This window comes from Ctenopharyngodon idella, chromosome 18 (assembly GCF_019924925.1).
Source record: "Ctenopharyngodon idella isolate HZGC_01 chromosome 18, HZGC01, whole genome shotgun sequence".
Taxonomy (NCBI): domain Eukaryota; kingdom Metazoa; phylum Chordata; class Actinopteri; order Cypriniformes; family Xenocyprididae; genus Ctenopharyngodon; species Ctenopharyngodon idella.
In genome coordinates, this window is record NC_067237.1 from 17,658,732 (window position 1) to 17,681,912 (window position 23,181).

Sequence of the window (23,181 nt, forward strand, 5' to 3'; positions counted from 1 at the left end):
CCAGGAATCTCTTGTTTTGTTTTGGGTTTGAATAAAAGCCTGTTTGACTTTTGTCCTTGCAAAACACTTTATGAGGGGAAAAAAAGTATTTTTCTCATAAGTAATGAATCAGATTATTGGATCATTGGATGATTGTATTTGGATGAACCCTTGGTCCCTCCCGCTCATCCAGCCAATATTGATGATATCTTATATTGTCTTATACTAATACACTATATAGAAAAATCTATGGAAACCCAAACACCGCACCTATATATGTGTGGTGTTGAGCATTTCATTTAAAAAATTGACGCCATTCAGACACAAGAGCATCAGTGAGATCAGGTACTGATGTATCTGGCTCACATTCGTGTTCAGATTCATTCCAAATGTGTTCAGGAGGGTTCAGATCTGGGTTTTGCACAGGCCAGTCAAGTTCTAATTAATGACTAAATTATTTTTTATGGGTCTCGCTTTGTGCTCTGGAGTATTGTCATGTAGGAACGGAAAAGGGTCCTGCCCAAAGCGTCGCCACAAAGTGGGAAACGCACAATTCTCAAGAGCGTCGTCGTATGCTGCAGCATTAAGATTAGTCTTCGCTGGGATTAAAAGGCCTTGCCAAACCGTTAATTAAAAGGGGGTGTCCACATACTTTTGGTCCTATAGTGCCTCATCTTATATCTCCCATGTGAACAAGTGATTTACATACGGATGGAAAGCTTGTAATAAGGCTCTTTACTAGATGTTTATCATAAACATATTTTATGTTATTTCTTTGTCTGTCTTTGCTAACTAGAGTGCTGCAGGAATCCGTCCTAAAACCCAAAAACAAGTTAACATTTTTTGTACTTTGTCCCAAAGTCAATTTTTTTTTTTTTTTTTAAATGCATGAAATAAGTTCTGTGGTTAACACAAGCTTAAGATGTTTTCACATTTTATTGTACAATATTTAAAAACATCAGTAATTCTGCTTTCTTAAAGTATTTTAAAGGGTTAGTTCACCCAAAAATGAAAATAATGTCATTTATTACTCACCCTCATGCCTTTCCACACCCGTAAGACCTTCGTTAATCTTCGGAACGCAAATTAAGATATTTTTGTTGAGATCTGATGGCTCAGTGAGGCCTGCATAGCCAGCAATGACATTTCCTCTCCCAAGTTCCATTAATGTACTAAAAACATATTTAAATCAGTTCATGTGAGTACAGTGGTTCAATATTAATATTATAAAGCAACAAGAATATTTTTTGTGCACCAAAAAAAACAAAATAACGACTTATATAGTGATGGCCAATTTCAAAACACTGCTTTAGGAAGCTTCAGAGCGTTATGAATCTTTTGTGTTGAATCAGCGGTTCAGAGCGCCAAAGTCACGTGATTTCAACAGTGTGGTGGTTTGACACGCGATCCGAATCGTGATTCGACACAAAAGATTCATAATGCTCCGAAGCTTAATGAAGCAGTGTTTTGAAATCGGCCATCACTATATAAGTCGTTATTTTGGGGGTTTTTTGGCGCACCAAAAATATTCTCATCGCTTTATAATGTTAATATTGAACCACTGTACTCACATGAACTGATTTAAATATGTTTTTAGTACATTAATGGATCTTGAGAGAGGAAATGTCATTGCTCCCTATGTAGGCCTCAGGGAGCCATCGGATTTAAACAAAAATATCTCAATTTGTATTCAGAAGATGAACGAAGGTCTTACGGGTGTGGAACGGCATGAGGATGAGTAATAAATGACTTTCATTTTATATAAATTATTTTCATTTTTGGGTGAACTAACCCTTTAAGCTTTTACGGTTGCTAACAACTGGCTAAATGTGACAGATTGTCGAGGAACATCATTAAACATCATGTCGAACAGGAAAACTCATCTACTCGCTTTTTTTTACAGCCTTATTGTGTTTATACAGCACTCTTGCAAACTCAGACTTTCCAACTTGTTGATTTTAAATATAGATTGAAAGAATTTTGGGAAACTTAAAGGGTTAGTTCACCCAAAAATGAAAATTATGTCATTAATTATTCGTTCCAGACCCCTAAGACTTTTGTTCATCTTCGAAACACAAATGAAGATTGTTTAATGAAATCTGAGAGATTTCTGTCCCTCCGTTGACAGTCTACGCAACTATCACTTTGACGCTTCAAAAAGTTCATTAAGAGATCGTAAAACTAATCCATATGAATTGAGCGGTTTAGTCCAAATGAGACTCAATCGTTTTATATGATGGGCAGATTTAATTTAGGCTTTTATTCACATATAAACATTCATCAACGCACACAGCAGTGGTGGTAAATGGAAGCTCAAGCATTTCTGCTTGACGTGCGAGAACCAATGAGGTTCATTCTCGTGTGTTACGCAGCACGTTTGAGCTTCTGCAAGAGGTTTGTTCTCGCCTGTCAAGCAGGTTCGGTTGAGCTTCTGTTTATGTTCGCTGATCAATAGCTATGTATCCATCCACCTATTTTTTCCATTGGATGGAAACGTCAAGATGTGCATGAATTCTAAAAAATGCACATAAAAACATTTACATTTTTTATCCGATAAGAAAACATGCGCATAAACTTCGACGGAAATACATTTACCGAATAAATTCCTCAAAGCGCATCAAAAAAGTCATGTGACTTTTTGCGAAGGGACGGCATAACTGGACCAACCAGCAACCGATCTCGTTGCACAGCATCTAAAATGCTTTTTTTGGTGATGCATACTCTGAGGCCCAAGTAATTTATTATCTATGGAAATTATTTTACAGTGTCTTCTCCTACTTTTCTTAGTGATATTTAGCACTAGTTTATCAAGGAGTGACAATTTTATTCTCTTCAACTCACTGGATAGAAACGGTGCTTTATTCGCAAATGTTTTATGCAATATTCCAATTTTGCACACAAGTTAAATTTGAAACTTTGAATTGGAAACATAGCTAATGGTTATATGTGAATAAAAGCCTAAATTCAGTCTGTTCATCATATAAAGCGACCGAGTCTCTCCAGAAAATTTGGAATAAACCGCTCAATTCATATGGATTAGTTTTACGATCTCTTTATGAACTTTTTGAAGTGACAAAGTGGTAGCTGTCAATGAAGGGACCAAAATCTCTCAAATTTCATTTAAATTATCTTCATTTGTGTTTCGAAGATGAACAAAAGTCTTACGGGTTTGGAAGTACATGAGGGTGAGTAATTGACCATTTTGTCCTTTTTGGGTGAACTATCCCCTTAATGGCGGTGACGTTGATGTTACACAACTGTGGTTGTCGTCGTAGCTATTTACTTTTGTATAGCAGTTTGTATTTAGGCTTCAAAATTCCTAAGCATTGTGTTCATTTGTAAAGATTATTTTGTCAAACAAAACGTTATATATATACAAAACGAGCTTATTTTCTATTGTATAGTCAGAAGAATCCACATCCAGTCTTACACTACTTAATTTTTCAATCTCAATGTTTGTTCTTCATAGGTGGTGCTGCTGGAGGGTCTAGAGAGGGTACAGTCTTTCTTCCAAAAGAACAGCTGTAGACTCCCTATTACTCCCAGTCTGGTGGCAAAAGAACTCAATATCAAGGTGAGCGCTTAAGTCATGACAAAAAAATTGACCCTGTCCAACCTACAGTCTCAGTCTGATTAATAATGTTTAAATAACATTTATCAGCTCAGGCAGTTCTATAGAGACCTCAAAAACCACACACCCAAGGAACATATTTCTTCAGTTCTCATGTCAAGCCAGGTTTTGTTCCGTTTTGCTGGGAAGCGTTCACATGTGATTCACTTCCTTATCATCCGTGCTCACTCCCCCTCTCTTCCTGTTTCATATATAAAGATTTGCATAGTCAGCAAAGCCTAAACCATGTCACTGAACTCCATCTTTTCTCTTCCAGTCAGAGCTGCTCCCATTTCAAAGACCCTCTTTGTTGCCATGTTGGAGCAGTAAATCTAACTAAAACCCTGAGGCTAGTGTTGTGCTTTTGTAACATGGTGCTGCTTTTGTTTCCTCCCCTTGAATCTAGGCCTGCTCCTTCTTCAATTCCAACGCTGTACCTCTGAAGATTGCACTGGTTAACGCAGACCCACTGGGAGATGAGATTAATGTCATGTTTAAGGTGTGTGTGTATGGTAATGGGGCTTTTATAGTGAGAATGCATAGCTGCTAAAGTTTGTTATAGTTTTACATCACATTGGTTTGACACTAGTTACAGAGCAGTCGGATACTTTTTATATCAATTGCAATGGTAGGATCATGCATTGAACTCAAACTATAAACATGTATGATTGATGGAAATTGGTCTTGGCATTAAAAATGGGCTGCACAATAAAAACAGCATTGAAACTTTTGTCTCAGTCATGAATATGCCCTCTAGTGGTCGAATCAGTTGTACAACAAAAATCTTGTACCTACTGTAGATATTTAAGCACAAAGAAACTCTTGGTTTTTAGGTATGTCCAAATAGCTTATCTGTCTTAACTGTAATTTAGGTTGGAGAGGACCTGAGGCAGGACATGTTGGCGCTGCAGATGATTCGGATTATGGATCGGATCTGGCTGCAGGAGGGACTGGACCTGCGCATTGTCAACTTCAAATGCATCTCTACTGGTAAAGATAAAGGTATGTTCCATTTTACAATTAAAATCTATTTAGCTATTTTCCAACTAGAATATAATATAATTTTCTTTTCTTTTTTTTATGATTTACCATTTAAAAGTTTGAGGTTGGTAATGTTTTTGAAAGAACTCTTATTTTTACCAAAGCTGCATTTGTTTGATCAATAATACAGTAATGCAGTCATATTTTGAAAAATTGTAATAATTTAAAATGATTCTATTTCAATATATTTTAAAATGTAATTTATTCCTGTGTTTTTTAAAGCTGAATTTTTAGCATCATTACTCCAGTCTTCAGTGTCACATGATCTTTCAGAATCATTCTAATATGCTGATTTGGTGCTCAAGAAACCATTTTTTATAAATGTTGAAAACTGCTTATAATTGTGATACATTTTTTAGGATTTTGATTGAAAGTTCAAAAGAACAGCATTATTTAAATGAAAATCCTTTGTGACATTATAAATATATTTACCATCACATTTACCAAGTATTCATTTCTTTAAAAAAAAATAAATAAATAAATAAAAATCATACTGACCCCAAATTTTTGAATACTGTACAGCAAAAATGGCCTATTTAGCTCTTTGAATCTGAGAGATTGTGGAAAATGGGCATGAAAAACCAGTTTATGGCCGTTTGGTGCAATAAAAACATGAAGTGACTTTTTACAGTATTTTACTCTGGCACTGTGTACATAACTTCTGTTTATATTTTAACTTCATGTTTGTTTTTGGTTGCACAGGAATGGTGGAGTTGGTACCATCTTCTGAGACACTAAGGAAGATTCAGGTGGAGTACGGAGTTACGGGCTCCTTCAAGGACAAACCTCTTGCAGAGTGGCTTCGCAAGTATAACCCTGCTGAGGATGAGTATGAAAAGGTACATCTAAAACATTTTTTAAACTGGATCCATGGCAGCTTTAGTTGAACCAATTTCATGTGTGTAGAATTCATTTTTTGAACTTAATCCAAACCGTCTCTTATCAGGCCTCAGAGAATTTCATCTACACCTGCGCAGGATGCTGTGTGGCCACTTACATTTTAGGCATTTGTGACCGTCACAATGACAACATCATGTTGCGCTCCACCGGCCACATGTTCCACATAGACTTTGGGAAGTTCCTGGGTCACGCACAAATGATTGGGAGTTTTAAAAGGTGAATGAGGAGTTACACTATGTAAGACCGCACAGGTTTTGTTTGGTTTTATTAATCACGTCATAATGCTTTCCCCTCTGCAGGGACCGTGCACCGTTTGTCTTAACCTCTGATATGGCTTACGTCATCAATGGAGGCGAGAGACCCACTAGTCGCTTCCAGCTTTTTGTTGACCTTTGCTCACAAGCCTACAACTTGATACGCAAACACTCCAACCTCTTTCTCAACCTGCTGTCTCTGGTAAAATACAGCACTGCACTGCAAACAAAACAGTCATTTGTGTGTCATCCATAGGGTCTTATGTCAACAGGAAGGGCTAGATGTGTAAATGTTTTTGACAATATAAGATACCTCAAAACAAGTCATTGCACAACCCTAATGACAGGAAGCTGTTGGCATAATGTTCTTCATCCAAGACTTTTCTTGCTTTACTTGTTTATTGATCAGTTTTGTATTTGTGTGTTTGACACAGATGACACAATCGGGTTTACCAGAGCTGACTGGAGTCCAAGATCTCAAATACGTGTATGATGCTCTTCAACCTCAGACTACAGATGCAGAGGCTACCATTTTCTTCACAAGGTAGATGTCTACTAAACAGCTATAAAACTAGATTATTATTATTTATAATAACAATAATTAATACTAATATTATCAACTATTTTATTCTTTTTCTCTCAAAATAATTTTTTTATTTTAAAGTGCTCTTATCATGCTATTTTAAGGTCTTTAATTTTGTTTTAGAGGTCTCCTTCAATGTTTACATGCTTCCAAGGTCAAAAAACACTTTAATTTTCTCATAATACACAATGCCGCGTCACTTCTTTTCTCTCCGTGTTTGAATAAGTTCAATTAAAGTTTTCATTCTCTCTAAACCCCACCTTTCTGAGAGCCTACTTTGCTCTGATTGGTCAGGTGGCCCAGTCTATTGTGATTGGTCTACTGCTTACAGCATGTCTCAAACTAAACGCCCATTACCATATCTGAATTTCAGCTCCGGAGGCTTTCTCAGCACTTGATACACTTGATACAAACCATAATGATGGCGTCGGTTTTACCGTATCAATTCAAGCGCAAGTCCTCATCCTTTCGAAGTGCATCGAATTGGATTCGCAGCAGAAAAAAGTACCTTGTCGACATATCAACAGCACGAACCTAACTCTTCAAGACCTCAGCTACGACTACAATGTTTGAGGGCAGGGCAAAGTAGACATTGTTCGCAGGCACCCAATGGAGACCATAGGCTGGCATTATGCAAATTTGTTACAAACCTATGTAGGTTCAAGCAGGAAATAAGGCTGGAATTACTGACAACTCCTTTCTGGTAGCTCAGAATCAGTTCTTATGGGGACTATGGAAGCTTGTTTCTGCCATGAAATAAAAAATAAAAAGGTAATTCTTTTTATCTCACAATTCTGACTTTTTTCTCCCAATTGCAAGTTTATATCTAAACTTTTTTTTTTTTTTTTAGAATTGCGAGATATAAACTCACAATTGCCTGTTATAATGTCCAGTTGGGAAAAAAGATGTTTTTTCTCAGAATTGTGAATTTATCTCACAATTCTGACTTTATAACTCGCAATTGCATGTTAAAAAAGTCAGAATTGCGAGTTTATATCTCGCAATTCTGACACTATTAGATGCAATTGCGAGTTTATATCATGGAATTCTGACTTTATAACTTGCAATTGTGAGTTTAAATCTCGCAGTGCGAGAAGTTGCAATTACCTTTTTATTTTTTTATTTAGTGGCGGAAACAAACTTTCATAGGAGACAGTAACTCCAGTTATCGTGCACTTTTATCTTTGAAACTTTGCAGACCTTTTACATTTACAAACCGCTATATTACACATTACATGAAAGGTAATATCTGAAAAAGCATAATAGGGTCACTTTAAAATGTCTCTCTTCTTCCACCTTTTTTCTTATAGGTTGATTGAATCCAGTCTGGGCAGTGTGGCTACAAAGTTTAATTTCTTCATCCATAATCTGGCCCAGTTGCGTTTCTCTGGCCTTCCCTCCAATGACGAGCCCATCCTCTCATTTGCTCCCCGCACATATACTATAAAGCAGGACGGCAGGATCCGGGATGCATCCGTATTTTCCTTTCAGAAGAGATACAATCCAGACAAGCACTATGTGAGAATGGTTTTAAAGAAATTTTATTAAGCAGTTATCAGTTTATTAGCCTTGATTACCTTTTTGTATGTTAGTAATGAGAAAATTATATTTTTATCAATGAATCTTAAAGAACACTTGTTTTTTCACCTCTTTCTTTCAGACATATGTTATACGGATCCTTAGGGAAGGTCAGAGTGAGCCTCAGTTTGTCTTCCGCACTTTTGATGAGTTCCAGGAACTGCACAATAAGTTGACCATCCTTTTCCCACTCTGGAAGCTGCCAGGGTATATGAATTTACCTCTTGTAAATTGGTTTGTCAAATCCTGTTTCATTGTTCCTAAGAATCTTTTTCCTGTTTAAAGGTTTCCTAATAAAATGGTGCTGGGACGCACACACATCAAGGACGTGGCATCCAAGAGGAAGGTGGAGTTGAGCAGCTATGTGCACAATCTGATGCGGAGTTCAACAGAGGTCACCCAGGTTGGTAAAATTTTACTTGAACAGCTAACAATATTTAAAAAATATTATCAAATATAATTTTTGGGTTTTGTTTGTTAATCTCTGGGAGTGATGTGGAGTCACTTTAACAAACATTGCTCTTCAAGGACATCATCTGAATCAGGGTGTAATGATCAGGGAATAAATATGCTACAGTCGACTCAATATTGGCCGGCTCCTGCGTCAGCATCACACTCATGCATCGTGATGCTAACATGAACAGCGTCGGCCAATACTGAGCCGCCGTTCAGACAGAGAACCTGGAAGCGCTGAACATAAACAGCATAGGAGAATGACACAGAAGAGAAGAAATTGTTGAATAAAGTCATTATTTTTGTTTTGTGTTTGTGCACAAAAAGTATTCTCGTCGCTTCATAATATTAAGGTTGAACCACAGCAGTCACGTCGACTGTTTTAACAATGTCTTTAGTACCTTTCTGGACCTTGAAAAGTGGTGGTTAAATTGCTGTCTATGGAGGAGTCAGAGCGCTCTCGGATTTCAATAAAAAATATCTTAATTTGTATTCCAAAGATGAACGAAGGTCTTATGGGTTTGGAACGACATGAGGATGAGTAATTAATGACAGAATGTTCATTTTTGGGTGAAATAACCCTTTAAGGTGTAGGGGTGCAGAGCCAGTGGTTGTTCAGTAGGCAAACATCAGTGCCTTGAATTTGATGCAAGCAGCAATTGGCAACCAGTGCAGTTTTATGAGAGGTGTGACGTGCGCTCTTTTCGGCTCATTAAAAACCACACTTGCAGCAGCATTCTGGGTCAGTTGCAGAGGTTTGACAGTGGATGTTAGAAGGCCTGCCAAGAGCACATTACAATAGTCCAATCTGGATAAAACAAGAGCTTGGACAAAGAGTTGTGTAGCATACTCAAATAGGAAGGGCCTGATCCTCTTGATGTTGTATAAGACAAATCTGTAGGACCGGGCAAATCTAGTAATGTGATCTGTGAAGTTTAACTGATCGTCAATCACAACTCCAAGGTTCCTGGCTGTCCTGGATGGAGTTACGGTTGACAAACCCACCTAAATGGAGAAGTTGTGATGAAGTTCTGGGTTGGTTGAGACCACAAGCTGCTCTGTCTTGTAAGGTTGAGTTGTAGGTGGTGGTCCTTCATCCATCAAGAAATGTCTGTCAGGCAAGCCAAGATGCGAACATCTACCTTCGGATAGTCTGGTTGAAATGAGAGGTAGAGTTGTGTGTCATCAGCATAGCAGTGATGGGAAAAATCATGTTTCTGAATGATAGATCCTAGTGATGACATGTAGATGGAGAAGAGAAGTGGTCCAAGCACTGAGCCTTGAGGCACCCCATTAGCTAAGACTAAAAAGACTTAAAAAACATACCTAAAAAAAAAAAAAAAAAAAAAAAAAAAAAAAATCTTACTGACACCATTTTGTTTTGTTTTTCTTTCCTTAGTGTGATCTTATCTACACCTTCTTCCACCCTATTGCAAGAGATGACAAGATCGAGGGGGTTGACGGACTCTCAAAAACTCTAGGTATGGGTCATATTTCGAATTTGTTAATGTTAAAATATATATGCATTTATATATTTGGTACAACATAAATAGTTTTCATATATTTGATATTCTTGTTCCAGACATGCCTCCAGTGAGTCCCACCACTGGCCGCGTGGAGGGTGAGGTGAAGCTGTCAGTGTCCTACCGAAACAGTACGCTCTTCATCATGGTCATGCACATTAAAGACCTGGTAAGAAATAACAATAGCGACTATCTTCAAACCAACCCCAGTTTCCGTGCATTCTGAAATCTCACCTGTCCTTCTTCCAAACACAGATGTCAAATGACGGAGCAGACCCAAACCCATATGTGAAAACATACCTTCTCCCAGACCCCCACAAAACCTCCAAACGCAAAACAAAGATCGCGAGGAAGACTAGAAACCCAACGTTTAATGAAATGGTAATCTAGGCCTACCCTTCTAACCATGCATGATTCACTTCGCTTTATTCTAAAGCTAATAAACAACTTCCTTCTGTCTTTATTTGTAGCTGGTGTACAGTGGCTACAGTAAGGAAACCCTGAAGCAAAGGGAACTTCAACTGAGCGTGCTCAGTGCAGAGTCTCTGCGAGAGAACTGCTATTTGGGTGGCATAACCCTCAGCCTTAAGGACTTTGACCTGAGCAGAGAGACCGTCAAGTGGTACAAGCTCACCATGGTGCCCTACTTCTAGATCCAACGATCCCTCCCCACCAGTCTTCCACAAAAGGTGATGTGACTGCAGCAAGTGCCCTTACAGGAAAACTCACATTCCCCCAGCATCCCTCTCTCTCGCTCGCTCTCTCTCTCTGACACTAATCAAGGATGAGTCCTTGTTAAAAGAATCAATCCACATAACTTTGTGTGTAAAATCGACATACGTGTTCTGTACATTTGGAACTTAAGAGGACCAAACGGCTCACTTAAAGAAGAGTTTATATTATTATTATTATTATATATATATATAAAATATATAGAGAGGTTGACACTTGTATTTTTAAAACTGCTTATTTTTACACTTTCCTTTTCTACATATTCAGATACGAAACATTAAAAGTCTGTAAGGTTTTGAGCTATCAAAACAAGCACAGCAGAGTTCACTGTCCTTTTTGATAACGTGCCAAATGAACTGAACAAACTCGAGACCACTTCCCTTTAGGGAACAATAACAGGGTGCCTTCACATACTCTCCTTTCACTTTCGCTCAGAATGTTTGTGGTAAAAAAAAAAAAAAAGCCCCGTTTTGTAAGATAATGTAGAATGTTCTTCCTACAGACAGAGTAATCAAAGTCGCTCAAGCTGTGTTTCAGTGGCACCAATGAATTTGTATAATGAACCCTCTTTGAAAAGGGAACGGCACCTGTGGCTAAAAGCTACTGCCAGAGCTCAGCTGAATTGTAATCTATGAGTTTACTAGGAGGCATTTTTAAAATGATGTACATTGATGTACAAGATTGTCATCACTCACTCCGCAAAAAGTGACTTGATTCGCTGTTTTATGACTGTTAAAAGTGCATTTTGAATGGATATTAACATGGCCAGTTATTTATTGGTTATCTTTAACCTGACCGAATCAATGTTTGCTGTAATTCTATCTCTCTCTCTTAAGGAAAAAATTAAATGTTTTTGAACACCTCTCTGTATGATTTATTTGTTCTGATGGATTAAAATATACTTAACCAGTAGGGGGCAGTCAAGAAACACAAAACCGTTGAATATTATATAATTTGGTATAACATACAATATTATATAATTATATAATCTCTTATGAGTGTCATAAAGAAATTTCCTGTTATCACCATTTTACAGTTGTATCCAGTTTTCCTCATATTTTCATATGTAGTTGAAACAATTTGCATTGTGTTATATATTATATTGTATTGTATTATGTGGAAGTCAAAAGAAGATATTATGAAGAAACCGTTTTGGTGACCATTGACTTCAATTGTATGGTTTTGTAATTTTTATTATTTATTAGTTTTAGTTTCAGTACTTCAGCTTACATTGTTTTTTTGTTTTTGTTTTTGTCATTTTAGTTTTAGTATAAAAAAAAACATTTCTAATTTGCTTTACGTTTGTTCTTACATCTAATTATTTAATTTTATTTCAGCCTTATTTCAATTAACAATTTAAAATGATTCTTAAGTTCAAATGAACAACACTGGTGATTTGTGGCTCAAGCTGCCATTGAAAATCCCATCTTAAAGGGACAGTTCACCCAAAAATGAAAGTTCTGTCATTTACACATCCTCATGTTGTTCTAAACCTGTATGACTTTCTTTCATCTGTGGAACATAAAAGAAGATATTTTCAGTGGTCACCAAAACTGTTTCTTCAAATGATCTTTTGTCTTCCAAAGAAGACAGTCATACACAGGTTTAAAACAAATCTGAGGGTGAGTAAATGACGATAAGGTGACCTGTCCCTTTAAATCTTTGAGCCTGCGGAGGTGTAGGTGTGATCTTTAGGGACTCATATGGTGCACTTTGTCATTGGCCATAAAATTCTAAAGGTCTAAAAGGCCACTGACCTCAGATCTGCCAGCATTTATGTACCGCCTCATGCGCTGTTGCTGTGAGAAAGCATCTGGAGAGAAACAGAAAAGCAGTCATGCCAGTGCACACATTTGCTTTGTCTCCAGGGTGAGGGCTTAATGATGAAGAAGTATAACACTGGGTTTTTATCCTGGACAGTTCACACAGGGCTGTGGTAGCTGTACATTTTGTATTTTGGAAAAAATACAGATGCTAATGAGTTCACATTATTTTTGGACACGTTGTGGGTTGCTAATCCTGTTTGTAACTCTATTAGTATTGGTAGTTTAGAATTGTATTGGGCATTTGAGGCAATAATGCTGAGGTAAATCAATGAAAACACTAAACTTAGTTTAAATTTTAAATTACAAGCTTTATTTAGTGTAGTGGGTTGCACTTTCTTTTTGAGGTTTTTGAAGTTACAGATTCAATTAATATTATCATATATGACCATTTGACATTATTCATGCCATTATGTCTCTCCAGTGTTTTCTTAGCAGTACAGCATGGTTTAAAAACAACAGGGTTACGCATGACGCAAGAATCAGAGCAACAAGGTTAGAAATTTGCCTCAGCACTAATTAGCAAGCGTATTGCGGCTTTAGTTTAGTCATTATCTGATGTAAGTTTGTTTTTCTAATGCATAATTCATTGTTCGCATTTCCACAATACAAAAACGCCAAGTTCCATCTTGTCTGAGAGAAGCTTGGTCTATTCAGTCTGGACGTAGCGAGTACAAAACCTCGTTTTTCACTAATTTAATCAATATTTAAACATTTAAAATAAATTAATGATAATAATAACGTGTCTGTCTTAAATATATTGCCACGAGTATGTAGTAATCTTAATGTAATGGCGTGATGTAAGAGTAGCAAAATGTAAACCTGTGGCTTCGTGATATATTTCGCCTGGGACAACAAACCGTCACTGGGCTACACCATCAAGTGGGGCGTGGTTTGTTGCAAAAGGGGGCGGTGATAATGTGAGTGACACATAAGCGAACAAATCAAAGGTCGCATGGTTGCAGCCTGCAGATATTTGTTTATAGTGAAGCGCTCTCATAAGTTTGAGCCCTTTGACTCGTTCATTCGGAGGTGCTGTAAACTGAACTTCGTGATCATGTGGAACTCAGCAGCTTTCGCTCGGAGTTAACGCTCACATATCTGGGAAGATGTGGTTAGCAAACTTCAAAAACCAGCCGATAAATTACTACAGAGAAAACACACCAAGGGACGAATATCAGAATACGTGACAGGGTATTGTTTGAGGATGGATCGGAGCGCATCGGAGCGGACCGCGCTGCGGCGGTTCGGGGACAGTGGCATGATGCTTCTGCCCTGGACTAAACAGATCCTGACGGTGGTGTGGGAACAGTTGCGACTGCTGGTCCAGGTCATCTGCTGCACTTTGATGACGGGTAATTTTCTGATTAATATATTTGCATTGTAATGCATTTTATGCTATCCATATGCTTGACCATTGCAGGTTTACATAATCGGATTTACAATATAGATGTACTGATCTATAATAATAATAATAATATATCAGCGTATAGATGAACTATTCTTATAGATTTCAGTGAGAGTGCAAACTGTTAATCAATTCTGTTGCATATCTACATTTTTGATACAAGATTTCATATTTTTTCATTCACATTCAGTCTTATTCAAAGCTACTTGCAAATGAAGAAAATGGCCAGCAGTTGATTATAAAAAAAAAAAAAAACAATGTCTAATTTGTTAACATTAGCTTTTGATGCATCAACACGAACTAACAATAGCAATATATTCTTGCAGCATTTACTATAACCTTTGTTAATGTTAATGTTACGTTCATGTTACGTCACATTGCATTAACTAATGTTAACAGATGAATAAATGAACAAGTATTGTTCATTTTTAGTTCATGTTAGTAAATTAAACCTTATTGAAAAGTGGTTAAACATTAGTGAAACCAATTAATGATCTTTTTCTAGAGCAAAAGTGAAATTGCAGATTTTTTTAATTATAATTTTATTATTACTACTTTGTATTTATTTTCTTTTAACTGGATGATATATTTATATTATATTATATTATAATATGTTATTTTATATCATTATATACTCTCTCTCTCTCTCTCTCTATATATATAAATTGTCATTATTGTTTACTTTTTTATTTTGTGATGAGAAGGAACATAACATTCCATACAATATAGTGGATAATATGGATAGTATTTTTATTTTTTTGCTTTAGTATTTTTACATTGTAATAATTATTTAAAACACTTATTATTCTATCACAAATGTACACACATACACACTATATTGCCAAAAGTATTGGGACACCCCTCCAAATCATTGAATTCAGGTGTTCCAATCACTTCCATGGCCACAGGTGTATAAAATCAAGCACCCAGACATGCAGACTGCTTCTACAAACATTTGTGAAAGAATGGGTCGCTCTCAGGAGCTCAGTGAATTCAAGCGTGGTACCGTGATAGGTTGCCACCTGTGCAATAAGTCCATTCGTGAAATTTCCTCACTACTAAATATTCCACAGTCAACTGTTAGTGGTATCATAACAAAGTGGAAGCAATTGGGAACAACAGCGACTCAGCCACAAAGTGGTAGGCCACGTAAAATCACAGAGCGGGGTCACCGCATGCTGAGGCGCACAGTGCGCAGAAGTCGCTAACTTTCTGCAGAGTCAATAGCTACAGACCTCCAAACTTCGTGTGGCCTTCAGATTAGCTCAAGAACAGTGTGTGGAGAGCTTCATGGAATGGGTTTCCATGGTCGAGCAGCTGCATCCAAGCCTTACATCACTAAGTGCAATGCAAAGCGTCAGATGCAGTGGTGTAAAGCACACCGCCACTGGACTCTAGAGCAGTGGAGACATGTTCTCTGGAGTGATGAATCACACTTCTCTGTCTGGCAATCCGATGGACGAGTCTGGGTTTGGCAGTTGCCAGGAGAACGGTACTTGCCTGACTGCATTGTGCCAAGTGTAAAGTTTGGTGGAGGGGGGATTATGGTGTGGGGTTGTTTTTCAGGGGTTGGGCTTGGCCCCTTAGTTCCAGTGAAAGGAACTCTTAATGCTTCAGCATACCAAGACATTTTGGACAATTTCATGCTCCCAACTTTGTGGGAACAAAGGGGCCTTCCTTGACTGGCCTGCACAGAGTCCTGACCTCAACCCAATAGAACACCTTTGGGATGAATTAGAGCGGAGACTGCGAGCCAGGCCTTCTCGTCCAACATTAGTGCCTGACCTTACAAATGAGCTTCTAGAAGAATGGTCAAAAATTCCCATAAACACACTCCTAAACCTTGTGGAAAGCCTTCCCAGAAGAGTTGAAGCTGTAATAGCTGCAAAGGGTGGGCCAACTCCATATTAAACCCTACAGATTAATAATGGGATGTCATTAAAGTTCATGTGCACGTAAAGGCAGGTGTCCCAAAACTTTTGGCAATATAGTGTATATGTATATATATATATATATATTCACTCACACACTCTGTTTATATATTGCATACATATTTTATGTATATTAATTTATTGAAATGCGAAAGGCCTCTGTTCATGGTTATGACCTAAAGTAACTTCTTTTTGTTTGGTCCCCAGTTTTCCAGATGTTCAGGTTTGAAGTCCATCTGAGAATCACAGACGAGACAGGGCAACACATTCAGCACATGACAAGTGGGTCAGGAGACCCTTCTGACGGTTTCCTGCTCTCATCCTTGTTTGAAAACAACAAAAACATAGTGGTTGGGGGTTCCAATCCACTTTCAAAATTCGGCCGAGACCCATTTGACGTGAGCTCCCACTCCAGAGCTGTTCTGTCCAGTCTAGTCAGCGATGAACTTTGTTGCTCTTTGGTGGACGACCTCGTGTCCCATGCAACAGAGTGTCTCAATGACACCGAAGATCTCTATATTGGAGATCACTCCATGTGGAAACACGGATATGACTGGACCGTTTTAGGAGGTTCCGAGAGGAAGTGTGGAGAGAGCACCTGCACTTTTACCGCACATGTGTCAGGGTTTTCTGCAAAGGATTTTGTAAAGCATGAAAAGCCCATCAGTGATCCTGACTCATCTACGGAGGATGTTCGAGCTCCATGTCAAGTGCAGTCAGTCGGTCATCTGTCAGACAGCGAGTTCAGCTGGGGTAGCACAGACAGCTCTTGTTTCGAAGGAGAACGAGAGGAGAGTGACAAACTCTGGGAACTTCTGACCAGCTCGACGGATCCATATCACCCGCTGCACTTCACGGCATGTTTATCCAGTGCGGTTGCTGAAAAGAGCAAAATGCAAGTGGTTTCAAAGTCTGAAAGTCCGATATCACAATCCACTGCATCTACAGGCTCAGAATCTTCCAAACCAGGTTCTTCTGAAGATGAAGAAGAAGAGGCCTTATGGAGATCCCTCTCTCAGAATGATGACCCATATCACCCGTTGAATTTCAGAGCCCCACTTCAAAGCTCACCAGCTACACCAATACCTTCCAAACATGAAAGTAAAACGAGACTCTTTAAATCTTCAAGGCGCTCAAAGCCGCTTTTACCGCCAAGCAAAGTTCCTCGCCATTGCTGCCGAAAATTACCCTTTGAGACATTATCGGTGGTGCCATGGAGAAGATATGTTGGTCTGACAGCTGTTCAGGACAACCAGAGGAAATGTCCCACTGTTAAGAAGGTAACTATCAGTCTCTAGGGCTTTTCACACTTAAAATAGTTAACCCTGGGTTATTCTAAACCCCGGGTTAACGGAATCCTGGGTTATCTTGCTTCACGTTTCACACTGCTCATAATTTACCCAGGGTTAACAATTAATCCTGGGTATTCATAAGCTGACGTTTCACACTGTACATTCCTAAACCCTGCGGTGTCAGTGTCATTGATTGGATAAACGCAGCATGTGACCTGTTTACATAGCTCTAGAATTGCGTATCCTCGTATTGCCGACTGTATGACATTTCGGACTATAAAGGCAAGAATGAAATAGTCTCTTTGCACTCAGATTGTCATGTTTTCTGTCAGCATTTGACGTTTTTCCTCTCAAACGCTGACTTTACTGTTTATATGCTGTTTATTATGTTTCCGTAACTGTCCAAAGCAGGCAAATATGAGTATGTGATTGGTTGTCTGTTGCTAAGCATCTAGCTGTAACATTCTAATTCTGCATTTTTCACATTGTACAAGTTTGGCACCGCAATGCGGGTTTCATAACAGATGTATGAAACCCGCAAACCCTCGGGTAAAAAGCGGTGCTAACCCCATGTAAACAGTTCTACTCGACCCGCTCCGAGCGGGATGTGAACCATGGTCTCTGGCGTGGGAGTTGAACGCTCTAACAAGGAGGCCAAAGACCGCAGCCCCTAGCGTCAGTTGCTAGAGCTTCTCTTGAGATCAGGGGATTGAGGTTTACATGCACAGTTCTTACTGGCCTAGACAGTTACACTCATTCCCATCCGGGTCACGCCACCAAATGTAACCGGTTCTACTCGACCCTCTCGGAGCAGGACATGAACTGTGGTCTCCAGCGTGGGAGTCGGTGCTCTAACAAGGAGACTAAAGACCGCAGCCCCTAGCATCAGTCGCTAGAGCGCCTCTTGAGATCAGGGGAGTGAGGTTTACACACATTGATCTTACTGGCCTATGACAGTTACACTTACCCCCCCCAAACCTCACTCCCATCCGGGCCACGGCACCAAATGTAACCGGTTCTACTCGTCCTGCTCCGAGCAGTACGCAAACCGTGGTCTCCAGCGTGGGAGCCTTGTTAGCCTCTAACAAGGAGGTTAAAGACTGCAGCCCCTAGTGTCAGTCACTAGAGCGCCTCGAGATCAGGGGAGTGAGGTTTACACGCACAGCTCTTACTAGCCTATGACAGTTACACTCACCCCCTAAACCTCACTCCCATCTGGAAGGCTAAAGACCGCAGCCCCTAGCGTCAGTCGATAGAATGCCTCTTGAAATCAGGAGAGTAAGGTTTACACGCACCGCTCTTACTGGCCTAGACAGTTACACTTACTCTCATCCGGGTCACGGCACCAAATGTAACCGGTTCTACTACACCCGCTCCGAGCAGGACGTGAACCGTGGTCTCCGGCGTGCGAGTCGGGCGCTCTAACAAGGAGGCTAAAGACCGCAGCCCCTAGCCTCAGTCGCTAGAGTGCTTCTTGAGATCAGGGGAGTGAGGTTTACACACACAGCTCTTACTGGCCTATGGCAGTTACACTTACCCCCCTAAACCTCACTCCCATCCGGGTCACGGCACCAAATGTAACCAGTTCTACTCGACCCGCTCCAAACGGTACGCGACCCGTTACACACACAGCTCTTACTGGCCTATGACAGTTACACCCACTTCAAAATTACAAGTGTGAAACGTTCCTTTACCTAGGGTTAAAAGCGGTGTTTAGAACGACAATAACGCAGGGTTAAGCGCAGTGTGAAGAGCCCTAAGGTGTGGTCACAATTCCCGCTGTTCAGCGAAGTTCCCCCATGCATATTCAAGTTTAAAATGATCATGCAAATTCGCTGCGCTGACCGACAAAAAGCTGCTTGGTTTGAAAGTAAATGCTACACTATTGACAATAGAACTTTTTTGGCTACAAAATTTCTCTGAAAGTCCGCAAATGTGACCGCACCTTTACTCTGCTTTAGACAACATGTCAATTGTATATCAATGCTTGATAACAGCATGTTTCTCATGTTTTCCAGGTGAAATTTTCTCCCATCGTACAAGTTCACAAGATGCACACTTGGTCCTTTGCTCTCCAAGCATCACGTAAGGGACCATGGGAGGAGCTTGCGAGGGACAGAGACCGATTCCGAAAGAGAATCAGTGAAACTGAGAAGGCCATTGGCTACTGTTTTAGTTTATCACACAGAGAAAAGCTGTGGGCCTATAAGGACAGCGTACAGAAGAAATAACCAGACCTTGGTCTGCAAAAAGTTGCTTCTGATTGTAATTATTGATCTTATAGTTCCCAGGCCAGCCTCTAGACTATTATATTGACTTAAATTGACAATTATACCTCACTGCTGTGTCCCAACACACATTGTACCTTGACTGCTACTAAATGTTAATCATTTTTTGCTATGCCTTACAGACTGTTCAGTGTGACTGATTACACACATTTATTTTAACAGAAATTGTGGATATGTTGGAGTTGTAGATTAGTGTTAATTTATTTAAAGGGTTAGATTACCCAAACATGAAAATTCTGTAATCATTTACTCTCATGTCATTCCAAATCTGTATGACTTTCTTTATTTATTTATTTTTTTTTGTTTTGTTTTGTTTTGTTTTGTTCATACAATGAAAGTCAATGGGGTCAAGAGTTGTTTTGGGGTCCTTTCATTGTATGTACAAAAAATTCTTTAAAATATCTTCTTGTGTTTGAAGGTCATACAGGTTTGGAATGACATAGTAAATGATGACAATTTTCATTTTTTGGATGAACTAACCCTTGTTTATTTCAATGGTTTGAAATGACGTGAGAATAGGCTGCTAAAGTTTGTTTTTAAATTATTTATAAAGTTGGAGAAAATGCAAGAAAAAAAGGTAACAAGGTAAAAAGGTTACAATGCACCTCAATGTTTACATATATATATATACATTTGTTCAAACACCACCATTTAAAAGTTTGGGGTCAGTAAGAAATTTATTATTATTTATTTTATTTTTTTAAGAAATTTATACTTCTATTCAGCAAGGATTAGGGCTGCAAAGGGGCAGAAAATTTCCTGAAACTTTCCATGGGAAGTTAAGCTGGGGAATTTTGGAAAGTTTATGAATTAGAAACTTAATGAGAATTTATGGGAATTAATTGGTAATTTGGGGTAACTGTATCATATACAAACATAAATATAAACATTTTGTTTGGTCAAAAGCAGACATTAATTCCTATATATTCCTATTAATTCCCATGGAAAGTTTCCAACTTTAAAAATTCTGAAAACTGGAGTAATGATGCAGAAAATTCAGCTTTGCATCACAGGAATAAATTATACATTTTAATAATATTCCACAATTTTACTGTATTTTTATCAAATAAATGCAGCCTTGGTGAGCATAAGAAATTTACTTCAAAATCATAAAAAAATGATACCAACCCCAAACTTTAGAGCAGTGGTGCAAATGTTGAAAATGTCATCCTACACCCTGTTGTTACACAAAAACAGATACCACTATTATCAGATATTTGCTAAATTTGACTTCACTGATCATTGCAATTTGTACTTGAGAATAAATAAAATGGCAGTAATTTTTGCTTTACAAAAACTGTTTCTTTTTCTACACTATTACACTTCAAATGTTCCATCATCACATCCTGCGTCTGCTAAATGTACAATAGTGTTTCCTTGAACACTGTCTCGGTTCGCTTGTTTTGGTTGATCTCACTAGTTCATTGTGTCTCAGACTGTGAGTGCAGAACTCCTGTGAGACGCCTTGTGCAGCCCTTGTAACAGAGGGTTAAAAACAAAGCGTGATGAAACTCTCTCCCTTGAGGAGAAATCAATTAGTAACTCCCCTCGACAACACAAACTCGCATGGTGCAAAGACAAGCAATCGTTTACGCAATCTTTCACGCTGTGACAACAGACTGCGGGTCTAATTTAATGATGCTTCAGTTAATTGGATAGCATTTCAAACATTTTTACTGATCATGTAAAGCTGGGCATATGCTATAATGAAATCGTTTAACGCTACATTAACAGTAAGACGAAAGCTCACTTGTTGTACTTTCCTCTTAGCTTGATCAAATAGTGTCGGCTCAGAAAGCAACAGATCTGAGAGCATTTTTGTTAGCTGGATGCATGATGGTAGTTGCATGCGGTGCTGCTATGGTGTCTTCCTCTCCTCAGGTGCCTTCACCCAGGTGACCTTGGTATCTAAGCAACCAAGCATAGCAGTATTTGGCAATGAGAGGATTGCATATGATTGCAGCAGGGGTTGGTGTGTTGTGGGAGGGCGGCCGGCACGGCCCCAGCCTCTATTACTCATCCTGGAGAGTCCAAAGCTTGAGAAGGGGGATCTCTGGAGTCACAATTACAAAGCACTGACTGTCTGATGCAATAGAGCAATCAGCAGCCACAGTGTGAGACAAAAAAAAAAAAAAAAGCACAGGTAGTCAGACACATCTCATGTTACAGGAAGAAAACTTGAGCTGGATCATGTTATAATCACGTTGAATTGGTACAGAATATGTCAATAATGTGTATGGTTAGCGTTCATTAAGTGGTTAAAAATGTGAATCACGCTTCCCTGTCTGATATGTAAAAATATTTGAATATTCAAATGAGTTACAAGAGCTTCACAGAGCCATTTTGTGAATGTGAGTGAGAGGCCTGCATACATGAAATCTTTTTTGGAGATATTTAGTATTTGTTTTATGTGTGTGTGTGAGTGTGAGAGAGAGAGTGAGTGTGTTTGTGTGTGTTTGGTCCAGGTAAACCCTACGTTATGAGGACAAAATGTCCCCATAAAGATGTCAATATCTGAAATCCTTATCCTTGTGAGGACATTTATTGGTCCCCATGAGGAAAACAGCTTATAAGTCATACAAAGTGATGTTTTTTGAAAATGTAATAATGCAGAAAGTTTTCTGTGATTGATGGGTAGGTTTAGGGGTAGGGTTAGGGGATAGAATCTACAGTTTGTACAGTGAAAAAAAAAACTTGTTGAAAGTCCCCATAAAACATGGAAACCCAACGTGTGTGTGTGTGTGTGTGTGTGTGCAGGGATGGGCAGTATTTATGATACATGTATTTCAAATACAAAATAGTATTTTGTAATTTGTATTTTAAAGGGTTGATGAAAATGGCTTTGTATTTTGTATCAAAATACTTTAGTGTTTTGTATTTTTGTAGTTTTAAAATACTGTAAAATACTTTGTATAGCCCCCTATATTTATGATTAACAATCAAATGATTAATTAGTTAGAAACTAGTTGCTATGAATACAGGTGCCATCAGTTATCTTATGAATGACTTGTTTGTCATTGAGTCAGTGTTGCTGATGCAAAGTAGGCCCTTCATTACCAAACACCAAGTAACTAAATTATGAGTCATTTGCAAACTGTTAAACATTAAACTGTTGGTTACTTTAAAACTAACCTTCATTTGGGAGATCACAGGGATATGTGAATATTAGATCTGTTAAAGCCACAATATGTAAATTTTCACCGCTAGAGGTCGCTTATCCTTGATTTCGTGGAATCATGGGATGTGTTGTCTTCACCTCTACAGCCAGGACGGTACTCGTCAGAAATCATGTTTATGGATGAGAGTATTAACATTACTGTAGTATGAAGCAGAGCAGGTCCGAGTGATGTTGGAGTTGAACGAGACCGCTGGAGCGATTGCTAATAAGTGATGAACACGACACACGTCTCGAGAGCAGCGGAATTTTTATCATGCCACTGTCGCCGCTTCCGCTTTTTTCGGTCTAGTGTATGTGGGGTAACGAAGCACTGTTTATCATATTAGATATATTTGACTTGAAAGTTGTTATAATGCTACTCTGCATTCGCTCGGCGGCTGCTATGAGACACTTGTTGCACACTCCAGTAAGTTACATCGATATTAGTCATGGTAAAACATGGGACTCGCTGTAAATCAAGAAAACGAAATTTAAACAAGAAGCTATATAACATGATTTGTTTTCTGTCTCTTTCACACGGACACAGCGTGGTGAAGGGATGATCAAATAAGCCAAATGATGGAAGGTTTGCGAAGAAATTTCCTGCTCCCTTGTAAAAGTATTTTTTA

General features: G+C 38.7%; 2 protein-coding genes across 2 annotated transcripts in view; both read left to right on the top strand.

Annotated features, from left to right (window-relative positions):
* Positions 1 to 11,515, top strand: part of pik3c2a (phosphatidylinositol-4-phosphate 3-kinase, catalytic subunit type 2 alpha) — a 41,503-nt gene extending 29,988 nt beyond the window's left edge. The window contains exons 20-33 of the mRNA XM_051869913.1: positions 3,449 to 3,553; positions 3,996 to 4,088; positions 4,462 to 4,591; positions 5,333 to 5,469; positions 5,577 to 5,746; positions 5,830 to 5,986; positions 6,219 to 6,328; positions 7,678 to 7,885; positions 8,028 to 8,152; positions 8,231 to 8,348; positions 9,798 to 9,879; positions 9,981 to 10,090; positions 10,177 to 10,302; positions 10,392 to 11,515. Coding sequence (XP_051725873.1) covers positions 3,449 to 3,553; positions 3,996 to 4,088; positions 4,462 to 4,591; positions 5,333 to 5,469; positions 5,577 to 5,746; positions 5,830 to 5,986; positions 6,219 to 6,328; positions 7,678 to 7,885; positions 8,028 to 8,152; positions 8,231 to 8,348; positions 9,798 to 9,879; positions 9,981 to 10,090; positions 10,177 to 10,302; positions 10,392 to 10,574 — 1,854 coding nt within the window. The 3' untranslated portion in view covers positions 10,575 to 11,515. The remainder of the gene's footprint in view (positions 1 to 3,448; positions 3,554 to 3,995; positions 4,089 to 4,461; positions 4,592 to 5,332; positions 5,470 to 5,576; positions 5,747 to 5,829; positions 5,987 to 6,218; positions 6,329 to 7,677; positions 7,886 to 8,027; positions 8,153 to 8,230; positions 8,349 to 9,797; positions 9,880 to 9,980; positions 10,091 to 10,176; positions 10,303 to 10,391) is intronic.
* A 1,958-nt stretch (positions 11,516 to 13,473) lies between these two features.
* On the top strand, positions 13,474 to 20,682 carry ppp1r15b (protein phosphatase 1, regulatory subunit 15B). Its single transcript, XM_051869934.1, has 3 exons — positions 13,474 to 13,831; positions 16,023 to 17,095; positions 19,126 to 20,682. The coding sequence occupies exons 1-3, from the start codon at positions 13,684 to 13,686 to the stop codon at positions 19,336 to 19,338; spliced, it is 1,434 nt and encodes a 477-aa protein (XP_051725894.1). The 5' UTR covers positions 13,474 to 13,683; the 3' UTR covers positions 19,339 to 20,682.
* The last annotated feature ends 2,499 nt before the right edge of the window (positions 20,683 to 23,181 follow it).